This window comes from Lasioglossum baleicum, chromosome 20 (assembly GCF_051020765.1).
Source record: "Lasioglossum baleicum chromosome 20, iyLasBale1, whole genome shotgun sequence".
NCBI lineage: Eukaryota > Metazoa > Arthropoda > Insecta > Hymenoptera > Halictidae > Lasioglossum > Lasioglossum baleicum.
In genome coordinates, this window is record NC_134948.1 from 4335916 (window position 1) to 4348999 (window position 13084).

The 13084-nt window shown below is 44.0% G+C and overlaps 1 protein-coding gene across 2 annotated transcripts in view; it reads right to left on the reverse strand.

Moving 5' to 3' along the window:
- Window positions 1–13084, reverse strand: part of Trol (terribly reduced optic lobes) — a 169993-nt gene that overhangs the window by 46149 nt on the left and 110760 nt on the right. For both annotated transcript variants that reach the window (XM_076444273.1, XM_076444272.1), the window contains exons 11-13: window positions 1864–1980; window positions 547–660; window positions 289–402 (exon numbers count right to left, since the gene is read on the reverse strand). In XM_076444273.1, the coding sequence (XP_076300388.1) occupies window positions 289–402; window positions 547–660; window positions 1864–1980 (345 nt within the window). The remainder of the gene's footprint in view (window positions 1–288; window positions 403–546; window positions 661–1863; window positions 1981–13084) is intronic.

Here is a 13084-nt window from a genome sequence, read left to right on the forward strand (position 1 = left end):
ACACGGCGGGGACCGGAGTTTTTCATTGGTTTTCGAGGGAATCCGGGGGGGATGGATAAAATCCTCCGTAACAGCCCCGAGAACGCTGGATCAACCTCCCGTCAACGGCTCGTCGCTCGGAAACAACTTGTTGCTCCCGTAATAAGGGGATTCAGACATTCGTCGTCGGCCCATTAAAGTATTCCGGAGCTGTGGACGGCCGAGCCGTCCAGGGTGCTCCACCTGTTCCTTCCAGGCAATCGGGATGACGTTCGCTAGGGCGGGACGGCTGGGAACAGGTACACTTACCGCACTGGAGCTCGTCTTCGCCGTTCCGACAGTCCTGCACCGAGTCGCACCTTTTGTTGATGTTCAGACAGGTGCCGTCGGTGCACCGGAACTGGTCGCCGCTGCACGTGGTCACTGAAACGATAAATCGAACGGTCGTTACACCGCGTCCATACAACGGGTGTCGAAACTTCAAATTAAGCATCTCTCTACAGAAAATGAAATTACAGATAGAAAAATTGACAGAGAACAGAACGAAAAGAAAGAAAAAAAAAATACCACTGCAATTGTGCTCGTCGGATCGGTCCGGACAGTCCGACCGACCGTCGCATCTCATACTCAGGCTGACGCACCCTCCGTTTCCGCACTGGAACTCGTCTGGCCGGCAATACGCTGTTCGCGGTAAAAGAAAAAAGAGAACAATAATAAACGATCAACGCAAATCGCCGCGAGAACGAATTACAGAAAACTTAATTCGGGGCAAAGGGCGAGGCGCAACGTTTTCGAATCAATGAAGAACGGCGAACCGGGGATGGGGGTGTGCACACGGTTGGCATATTTTTGTAAAGAGACCAACTCGGCGGTTCACGCGATTGAATGAAAATCCACGGAATTAATGAAAAACCGTGTCGAATTGTGCAACTCGCTACACACTTCCCGCGAACACCGACTATTATTAACACACGTTTTAAATAAATTCTATTAAACGCGCCGAACAAATCGCATTGTTCGTGAAAAACGCAATCCCGTTCTCGTAACAAGACGAACCGGTCGTAATTGCGAAGTCCTTGGGAGGCTCGAGGGTGCAGAAAAGCGATAAATAGTAGAAAATGGCATGCAGCGAGCATTATAAAAAGAAATTGCATACAGCGTGCACTATATCCGAAGCGTTCGTGCGCTGTGGAAGGAACTATCGAGTCACGAAAACCCGGGGCTCGAATCGGTTAAACTTTTCCTTGCGTAAAGACGCCGAAAATCGCTCAAATTTCAACAGTCATAACTTATAAACCACTGATCTCCTAGGATCGAAATTTGGATTTTCGGCATTTTCTCACTCAAATCTACCGAGTTCCATAGGAAAAAGGCAAAACTGTCTGGTTACGTAAGGTAAAGTGCAGCCGTCGAATCAGCTGGCGAAACCGGGTGGTCAGCTGAATGTCACTGTAAGGGAAACAGAGCGGACGCCGGTAATTAGGCAGTGGAGCGATCGTAATGAATCGGATTAATCGGTCGCGCGGCGTGTCAGTGCGCCTCGCGCTCCTTCGGCGCGGAATAAAGGAAAGGAAACGAGATTCTGGGCTGGCGGGGCATCGTGGCGTGCAATTAATCGCTCGAGAAACAACCGTCCGTTATCGGAGGCCGGCCGTTATATCCTTGGACGAACGATTACCCGGCCGAACGGCCACGCGACTAGCCTGCTTCGAATCCCGGCTCATCGACCGTGATTTATCGGGAGAGCCGGATAATTCGGGATCCACGTGCCAGTGTATGACGTGGATGAGAGCGAGTCTCGGAGGTGAAAGGGAAGAGTGGGGGAGAATGGTCCCCCTGTTAGGCGAATCCTGTTTAGCGGGTTAGGTGTTTGCGTATCCGTACTCGTGTTCGAACAATTCGCCTCGTCCGTCCCTTCATTGCAATCCATGACACCGTCGCATCGTCTCCGCGCGTCCACGCAAAACCCAGGTGTGCATTCGAACTCGTCGGCTCGGCAGGCTGCAAGAATCGTCAACAACGATTGTGTTTTCAGCACGATTCGACACGCGTCAGTGGAAAGCTCGAGATGTTGAAGCCACGGCACATTGATTCGGTACACTGATGGACACGTGGTAGTCGTCTGACAGCACGATAGACACAATTATGTACGAAGACAGCGGTGCGTTGTGAATCTGATGGGCGAGAACGATCCGGGCGTGTTGCTTCGACGAGGCACAGGTATTAATCACGAGATTCACGCTGTGATGACTGCGAGCGTCAGAAAGCACAAATATATGGATTCGTGTGTGCAAAAGATTCGGAACTATCGTCGATTTTCTGCCGGAAACTGCCCGGGCGTATTGGTTCGGCGACGTGTACCCACGGATAATGGAAGATACACACACAATGATGATCGTAGACGACACAGGACATAATGATCTTCGGAATGTGTGCTTGGATACTGATTCGTGTGGAAAACATTCGGAAATATTGCGAACTTTTGCAGAAATGTGGAGGAAACTGTCCGAGCGTATTGGTTAGACAGCGACGACGTACGAATAATGAGAGGTACACCGAGAATGACGATCGCAGAATGACACAGAACGTACAGAAACACGAAGCAAGAATCCCAAAATTGATCGGAGCGTATTGGTTAAGAATCGGACCGGAGCTTCGGTATCGATAGTTTATACGGGGAAGGTCGGTTAGGTAGCCAGCTGGTTGAGCTGTTGCTTCCTCTAAAAGGAAAACGGATTTCCAGGAAGCCGTGCGCAGATTTACGAGAGAAGCCATTCACTTCCGGTTGGAGGATGGGGTAGGGATGGTGGTTTCGCTATCGGCAAGATGCTGGCCGGATGTCGGACGGCATCCCGACTCCACAGGGCGAAAAGATGAAACGGGAAGACACGTAGAGGGTTGCAAGAGAAGAGAGGTAGGGAGGGGGGGGCAGAGGGGCGCGAGTCGACGGAAGGTTGAAAAGAAAGGCAGTCGTAGGGAATTAATTAGCGTGCGGACGGAGGAGAACGTGAACCTCGGGGCTCGGCCATTAATTAACACGCACCCGAGGAAATTTCGCGGAAGAGATTATAAATGAACAAGGAGTTACGGGGGGCAACACGCGGCTCTAATTTACGGCGGCAATTAGCTAACGATCGAGGATGGACGACTCTTCGAACCGAGTGCACTCGAAAGAATGAGCTACGCGGCCGGGAGGAACCTCCTCGCCGATTCCGTGCTTGGAATCTCCACGAAGCCGTCCGGACGTCCTCGGGAAATTAGGGGAAGACACTGAGAAATCAGCCGAACGCGACCAACAAGTCCCGGACTCTCGAAACGCTCTGTACACGCGGTTGCGAAGTGGCGATTTTTCCTCGTCAGGTGTACGTTAGTGTTTTGACCCACGGCGATGAGTAGACACACGAACAAACAGTCAAGGCCAACAAGTGAATGCTGCACATAAAGTTACAAAAAGCTGGATCTGTTTCGACGTTAAGTGGTCCTTAATTTTGGTATCTCCTGTATGGGTGTTATTTCGAAAGACGCCAGATTGATACTTATTTTTATCGTTTCTAAAAAAATGCTGTACAAAGTGTAGGTTACTTTTCGGGCACAGGGTACGTCGGGATTCCAATCGAACGAATTAAGCCGTTGTCTTAGCTTTGACCGGCCAGGTGTACGCGTAATCCAATCGCGTCGGGTAAAGTGTATTGTGTCAGTCGTTAATGATCGCCCTACTTTTCGGACACGGTGTATACAACGATGGAACCTGGCTAATGGAACCGGGACGGTTGTTTAAGAGACGACGACGACGGTAAAGCGGTTTACTCGTGTCCCGATCAACCGGATTAATTCGGATCGTCGACGATGACCGTTCGTTCGATCGCGTGCCGCCATCTTTTTTTTTCGCGTGTCAAGTCGACAACGTTCGAAGTGAGGAAAAACAGCGCGACAAGACCGTTTCGCGTAACCGATGCCGTTTAATGGAAACGCGTAGACACGGTTCGGTAATTATCGCGTTTGCATAACGTGTCTCGCGTGTCGACAATACCGCGCCGCGTTCCTTTTCTGCGGGAACGCGTGACTAGACAATTGAACTCGGCACTTTTATGCGCGTAAACTGCATCGAAACCCCCCTATAATTGCTTGCCACTGTTCACATGTCAACTCCGTCCGAGAATAATATTAGCGGTTTCATTGCTCGCGTACTTTCGGTACACCCGGTACGCAGATTCTCGGGCCTCTTCTGCTTTGAACTCTATATCGCGAACCACGCGACCTACGGGAGAATTTTATTGCGCGATTTTCGATCGCCTTGAAACGAGGAATCGATCGGTGTGCTTGATTCTTCGAATTGACGAAGGTTCAAGCGAGTTGCGACGGTTCGAAGTTCAAGTCGAGCATTTCCAAACAGCCGTTTTTCGCTAACCGCGACACGCTTCAGCTGAGTAGATCGCGAAAGGCGCGTCTACGCGTTATTGCCGCGATAACGTCAAGGTTAAACACGGCTAATTGTAAGGAACAGGTCGCCGTGCAATACTGCCGAACAATGGCGTCCCACACTTCGAGACAGTTTATTGAAATTTGTTCAATGGATAGATCGACGCAGGTGTGCTTGATTCTTCTGCTTCGTACAGACTAGAACATTCCGACGAACTGCGCCGCGAACCGCGCCGCAAACCGCGCATTTCGACAAACATTTCGACGAACGTTTCGACGAATGGCGATCGGAACGGATTTGTGTTATTTCCAGATTTTCTTGCGAACAACTATGGGAGCTGCAGCGGTATATACTGCACAAAGAAATACAGAAAATGTTGGCACTTTATTTAGATGTAATGTCCAGGTCTCTACGAAGCATCAGATTCGAGATTAAATGACTTGAATATTTGGATATTTTATGACATTTCGACGAACATTTCGGCGAACATTTCGGCCATAGACATATAGAGATAGACTGCGCCGTCTTATGGGCGAGTTGAAGCTCACAATGGCGGCGCGCGGTACAAAGAGTGAGAGAGAGAGCATTAGCCGGGGTCCATAGCGCTCTCTTTCTATATGATGTGTCGACACATCAATTAGAAAGAGAGCGCTATGGACCCCGGCTAATGCTCTCTCTCTCTCTCTCTCTCTCTCGCACGCCGCCATTGTGGGCTTCAGCGCTTCGTTCAGGCCACGCAGTCTATCTCTATATGTCTATGATTTCGGCGAACATTTCGGCGAACATTTCGACGAACATTTCGACGAACATTTCGACGAACGTTGCCACGAACGCCGCCACGAACTTCGCCGCGCGCATTTCGGCACGCATTCACGCGAACGGTCGATCCATCAGCTATGGGAACGCCGCCGCGCGCATTTTGGCGAACATTTCGACGAACATTTCGACGAACCGTGCCACGAACGGTGCCATGAACGCCGCCGCGCGCATGTTTGCGCGCACGAACGCGAACGGGCTGGCACTTACAAATCTGTTTGCAGGACAGATAGCATATCCTAAATATTCATAATATAATTTATAAATGTCAAGAAATATACATAAATTTATAAACAAAGACATCGGTGATTTAAATTATATATTGTAGTAAATTAAATTAAATTATAATTTGTCTCAAATTATTAAAGATGCCCTTGCTATGAAAACATTGCATTTTTTCCCTGATATTTTACGCGAATTCTGAACATTTTCGGTAATCTTGCACGCCCCTGCAGAAATCCCGAAAAAATTCACGGGAAACCCGAACACCACCGGAAATCCCGAATATTCTCTGAAAAAACTCAGGATTTTTGGGATCCCGTTCCGACATGATACGAGGCTTCCCATCTCGTTCCCGGCATCGGGATTCGGGAATTCCCGGGTTTTTAGCGGGGTTGCCTCAAACTTTTTCTATAAGAACTCTATTTCTCTCGATTTTGAATAAAATGTGTGTCTCTTGACAGTAGCAGCATCATCGCGCAGCCCAATGACGTTCGTCGAAATGTTCGTCGAAATGTGTGGTTCGCAGCAAGGTTCAAGGCGCTGTTTGCGGCGCGGTTCGTCGAAATGTTCTAGTCTGTACGAAGCATTCGAATTGACGAAGGTTCAAGCGAGTTGCGACGGTTCGAAGTTCAAGTCGAGCATTCCCAAACAGCCGTTTTTCGCTAACCGCGACACGCTTCAGCTGAGTAGATCGCGAAAGGCGCGTCTACGCGTTATTGCCGCGATAACGTCAAGGTTAAACACGGCTAATTGTAAGGAACAGGTCGCCGTGCAATACTGCCGAACAATGGCGTCCCACTCTTCGAGACAGTTTATTGAAATTTGTTCAATGGATGAGATCAACGCAGGTGTGCTTCAGAAGTCCGCGCATCCAATTGAAGTTTCGGGAATATCGATGACTAAACGCTTCGAGGACGGTAGATGGAAGTGGCGAACAATTGGCTAACACCTGTCTAAATTCTGAATAGCTACAATGAGTGTAAAAAGTATTCGTACGCCCTTTAAAACAGAATAACATTTTTATAATTGTACGAAACGCGATCTCTGATTTTTTGTAATCAATTAGAAGCGTTGGTTTATGAAACGACGTGCAAAAAAGATTTACCAAAAATTATTTTGTTCGAGAGGGATAGTATTATTTGTAGAAATTTTTTATAGAATTTAAAAATATTATTGAATTAATATGAAATTTCCTCATAAATACAATAATAAATTTTCTAATTTATATACTAATTTAAAATTCCTAATATAATTTACAAGGTTACGTGCAAAAATAAAAAGGGCATTTTTTAAAACTTTTTACTTTCTACATTGATTGTTAGTGTATGTATATTGAGCGTGAACGAAAAATACTTCATGTCTAATTTCCTGTCGACGGTTAGAGGGAGAATTCTAAAAGGAGGATCGAGAGAAGCATGCTCTTTTTTCCAGTCGAATCATCGTAACGCGCGAGAGTCACGTGCCCCCTCGGATGCCGGAACGAGATTAAAAGTCGAAATTAATTCGATCCGGACGCGCGTGAGTCCGCCCCGTGTAATCTGGTTACGATTTAACGCGATTCCGTCCGACGTGCCCCCTTTTTCCGCTCGATCGGCGAATATAAATCGCCAGGATCGCGACCTCGAAATTGGCAAACGTGCCCGGGGGGGGCGTGACGAGCCTCGCGGAACGGGACCCTCGAAGGAATTCCCCTGTTTTCCGACGCGTCCAACCGGGTTCAAGGCCCGCGCCTCGCCCATTCCTTTCGATCACGATCGACTGAATCTCGATCGTCCTTCTGCATCGCTATTCTGAGTCCCACAAACTCCCAGCCGATTGTTTCTACGAAGTACAAACATCAATTGCCGAAAACACGCTGAAAGAAAAGGCGGTGGATGGTGAGACCCACGTGACAATCTTCGGAACGCACATAAACCAGAGTTGGGCATTAATCGATTACAAATTTTAATTAGGGTTCTATATTTGAACTTGATCTCCTATATCATATTTGAATAAAAAATCATCTTTGTTTGAATAAAAAAGTTTAAAATGTGCTGTGTACCTCTTCTACTTGAACTCCTATATTATGATCCTATCTCGTATACAGGGTGACCCAAAATTCCTTCAACAGCTGGAAATGGGAGCGTCCTCAGATCATTTGAAGCAACATTTTAGGAGTGATTAGGAAAATGTGCTGTGTACCTCTTCTACTTGAACTCCTATATTATGATCCTATCTCATATACAGGGTGTCCCGAAATTCCTTCAACAGCTGGAAATGGGAGCGTCCTCAGATCATTTGAAGCAACATTTTAGAAGTGATTAACGAAAAACACGGACCAATTAGAGCGCGACTAAGACGCGAGTTGGCACAGTTGGCCAATCGACAGTTGGCGCGCCGCACAGTGTGACGAATGGCATTTTTTTCTGGGCAAAATTAACTATCAACATTAACATTGTTGCATGTTTACAGAGCGTGTAAACTTCATCTAAAAGGTAGACGCCTAACCTATAAATGAATGGGCACATTGCCATACCCGCTAGAAATATGTTGAAATGTACTAAGTAGTATTTAAATTTCCTATGTATGATGGATGTAGCATCTCAAAACATGTATTTTCACTTTAGTAATTCCAAATTATCGATAACGTTCCTCTATTTTTGTAAATTAAGTGTCAAAGACGGTACATATTTTTCCACAGAAACGCCCATGTTGCTCCTCCTCGTTAATGAATTAGTATATGCCCCAGGTCGCCCCACGCGATGATTTTTACATTATTATAAAGTAGAGATTCTCTAGTTTATTGTAGTACCAAAATTGGCTTGCCATACGTTGCTATACTATACTAATTTTTACAATGAAGTTACGTCGTTTTACGTTCACGCTCGTGACAATCACAGCCCGGGCCGGGCGCGCGTTCCGAACGCAGCCGATGCCGTCGTCACTTAAGGAAATCTTACTAGAAAAATGGGTCGAAATGGCTTAAGGGGGTAGTATAGGCTAGATTTGTAACTAGAAAATACCTACACTGCGGTGCATAACTATAGCACCGTTTAAATTTTTACCAGTTTCAGACTTTAAGTGAAAAGTGCAAAAAAATTTATTGTAGAAATTGTGAAAGTATGAAAAAAATGGACTGTAGACTAAATCATATTGAAATGGCCCTCTTATACAAGACGATATAATCGAAAATGTGATTTTCAACTGTTGCGTAACTATAGCACCGTCGTTGTTATTTACTAATTTCACTAAACAAAGTATCATAACGAAGTATCCGTGAAAATAGAAATTGAAAAAAGAATTTTCCACAGTAAATATAAAAATTTGTATCTTGAAAATGCCGCGTGGTACATATTTAACGGAAGAAGAGAGGGGTAAAATTTTAGCCCTGAAGGAAATAGATTTTAGCATGCGCGAAATTGCTCGTAGGCTAGGAAGGTCACATAAAGTTGTTATAAACTTTTTACGTGACCAAGATAACTATGGGAAGAATAAAACGGGTGGACCAAAGAAGAAATTGAGTCCACGTACGGAACGAATAATTGTGAAAACGGCCAGCAACACATTAAAAAGTTGTAACCAAATTAAAAAAGAACTTAATCTTGATGTTTCACGGTGGACTATACATCGAGCTTTACAAGCAAATGGAAACATCGTGAGACAAAAATTAAAGTCTGCACCCAAACTTCTACCGCGCCATAAGATTGCAAGACTTCAATACGCTCGAGCAAACATGCATCGGAACTGGCATAACGTAAGTTAATTTCTGAAAATCTTCTAAACCCAGCTTATTGTAATTTCTTTTATTGACAATTAGACTATCTTTTCGGACGAAAAAAAATTCAACCTTGATGGACCTGATGGGTACAATTCCTACTGGCGAGATCTCCGCAAGGAACCACGGTATTTCACGAAAAGAAATTTCGGTGGAGGAAGTCTTATGGTTTGGGGGGCTTTTCACAGTGATGGCATGTTACAATTAGCTTTCCCATCGAAGAAAATGAATAGTGATGAATATATTGGTATCTTGGAAAACAATTTGCTACCCTTTCTACAAGAAAATAGTACTACAAATTGGACGTTTCAACAAGATAACGCGGCTATACACACAAGTCGAAAAGTGATGGCATGGTTCGAAGCAAACGATATTAACAATATTAAATGGCCAGCATGTTCACCCGACCAAAATCCCATGGAAAATATCTGGGGCATAATTGTTAGGAACGTTTATGCAGAAAATCGGCAATACGGAAACGTTTCCGAATTAAAAAGCGCCATAATCGATATTAGTAAAAAAATCAGCAGAGACATTTTTCGGAAACTTATTGATAGCGTACCAGATAGAGTTTTCGAGTTAATTTCAAAAAAAGGTGGTCCTACAAGATATTAAAATCGTTTATCATTGTTTTTATTGATGTGGTGCTATTGTTACGCAACAGTGAAATTCATACTATTGTTTGTATCGTTTTGTACAAGAGGAGAATTTAAATTAAAATTAATTTAAACTTCAATATTTTTCATACCCTTCCGATTTTTACAATTAATTTTTTCGCACTTTCAGTCTGAATTCTGAAACGGGTAAAAATTTAAACGGTGCTATAGTTATGCACCGCAGTGTAGAATCTTACTAGATTTTGGGTCGAAAATATGGGTTTGCGTCCAGACGTTGATTGACCTTATTAGAACAAATTGTGGGCTGTGTGAGGGCTCATTCGAAAGAGGAAGGTTAGACGCAGCGCACTTTTCTCACGAGGTTAACGAGATTATGTTAATAACTAATAATATGATGGCCCAAAGTAGAGAAAAAATCTAGGAAAAAATCCCGCAGATTTCAATGCATTTTCTGTCTCTAATAGACTTTTTTGACTTATGAGATGAGAAAGGCGCGCTGCGTTGAACCTTCCTCTTTCGAATGAGCCCTCGCACAGCCCACAATTTGTTCTAATAGGGTCAATCAACGTCTGGGCGCAGATCCATGTTTCGACTCATTTTTCTAGTAAGATTCTAGTAAATAGCAAATATCTAGCAAATAACTAGAATCTTACTAGAAAAATGGGTCGAAACATGGATCTGCGCCCAGACGTTGATTGACCCTATTAGAACAAATTGTGGGCTGTGTGAGGGCTCATTCGAAAGAGGAAGGTTCAACGCAGCGCGCTTTTCTCATCTCATAAGTCAAAAAAGTCTATTAGAGACAGAAAATGCATTGAAATCTGCGGGATTTTTTCCTAGATTTTTTCTCTACTTTGGGCCATCATATTATTAGTTATTAACATAATCTCGTTAACCTCGCGAGAAAAGCGCGCTGCGTCTAACCTTCCTCTTTCGAATGAGCCCTCACACAGCCCACAATTTGTTCTAATAAGGTCAATCAACGTCTGGACGCAAACCCATATTTTCGACCCAAAATCTAGTAAGATTCTAGGTATTTTCTAGTTACAAATCTAGCCTATACTACCCCCTTAATGTCCTTGTACGAGCAAATTTTGGGCTGGGTGAGGGCTTTCTCGAAAGAGAAAGGTTCACCGCATGGTGCTCTGGTCATGAGGTTAACGAGAATATGTTTATATGTAATAATATGAGGGCCCAAAGTAGAGTAAAAATCTAGGAAAAAAAAGCCGCAGATTTCAATGCATTTTCCGTCTCCAATAGACTTTTGTGACTGATGGGATGACCAGAGCACCATGAGGTGAACCTTCCTCTTTCGAATGAGTCCGCACCCAGCCCAAAATTTGCTCAAATAAGGACAAAAAGTCGAACCGCGCAAACCCGTATTTCGACCAAAAATCTAGTAAGATTCTAGTTCCTTTCTAGTTAACTAACTTGAAAAAAGAATCATCGAAAAAAAAAACATGAAAGCACATAAACAGAGTTTGTATCATCGACCAAATGACAGTACACCTAAACTCAGTTTACATTTTTTTTCACTATTCATATAGTTTTGATTCCGTATTTCATTTCGAAATTTCAGCAGTTAATCGGTAATCAATTATCCGATTAGAATTGAAAAGAATGTAATCGTTAACAGCAATTGAAGTGGAAATTTATTCGTAAATCGTTGATTAAAGTTCTGCCCAACTCCGACATAAACACAGATTTCCGAAAAGGAGAATTTCACGAATTACTTCTATATAAAAAAAAACAATTTCTACTTCGCGTTCAATGAACTTTCTACTATCTCAAAATCGAAGGGCCGCACAGAAAAACTCACCCTCACGGTTTTTATAGTACTTTTCACGGGGAATTGTTTCCACGCATTCCAAGAAAGGTTTGAGTGATGGGTACGAGGCTTACCGGCCGCGTATTGGATTAAACCGGTGAAAACCGACGAAATTCCTCGGCTGAGGCCGGCGAAAGGGCCGCTGGAGATTAACGTCGGATTAAAATTGCAGCCGGTTATTAGGGCGGCTTAATAAACGCGAGTAAATCTCGTCCGTCGACCGGCACGGCTGGCCCTAAATTCGGCGATGTCCGCGTCGTCGCTGCGCGTCGATATTAATACCGCTAATGAAGTTTGTTGACGAATTAAAAAAGAAAAAAAGGGAGAAACAAATGCAACGGGGATGAACGCCCGCTGGAAATTGCTTTCCTCGGCAACTTCGTCGCAGCCGTACGTCGATTTCGTACTGTGAACGCTGCTTTACATTCTTCTCCTTCGACAACATATTTTTCAACCACAGCTATATAAATCTTTTTTAACTCATTTTGAGTTGAGAATTATTTTGAGTCGAAAAATTCATTAGGTATTTCTGTCACATTATATATATATACAGGTATATTATTTTTGTTTGTATTAATGAAGAGGGTCACTGATTTATGATCTCAAGCTTATGTGTACAGTGAAACGGATTAATATTCGGACGCTCTAAAAAAGACGACAACTTTTTTAATATTGGACCATACAACTTGGATTCTTTATAGAAGCTAGAACAATTAGTTTATCTACAAAACTTTATTTTTAAAATTTTCAATATAGGCCCACGCATTAAAAAGTTGTAAAATGCAACTTTTATTATTTTTTTTCTACGATCCCGATCAATTGCAATTTTTGAAAAAATATCTTTTCACATCCTGTAGTAAACTAATTGCTCTAGCTTCCCAAAAAATTTCAAATCGTATAGTACAGTACTAAAAAAGTTATCGTTTTTTCCAGAGCGTAAGAATATTAATTAGTTTCACTGAATAAATTTTTTCTATGACGCATCGCGACGTTCCAGTTGGTTTGGGTGATTCTAAATTCATTGTCTGCCTTCCGGAAGGGGGTGAGAAAGATTTCTGGAATTCTGTCTGGGTATTTTTCCCCTTTTTATTTGGTGTCTGAAAATTGACCTTCTCCAACGGTGGCTCGCGACAATAAAAGTGTCCCCACGAAACACCGCGCCGGATAGAAATGATAGGGGTTGAGGGGACGACGCAACGGGGGTGCGAGGGGTTGACAAGTGCAACGGCCTGGAAACGCGAGGCCAACCCGCACGCTATTGTTATTGTCACAGCTATTAGAACTATTGAGCCCGTTCCTAACATCGTCGCGATCCGTTCCGTCCGATAGCCTGATGATACGCTGTCATCCCCGCAGACCCACCCCCGCGATCAACCATTTCGAATTCTTTAGCGGTGGAATTATTTCTCACCCCTTTGTGTCGCGTTCGATCGAAAAAAAAGAAATAA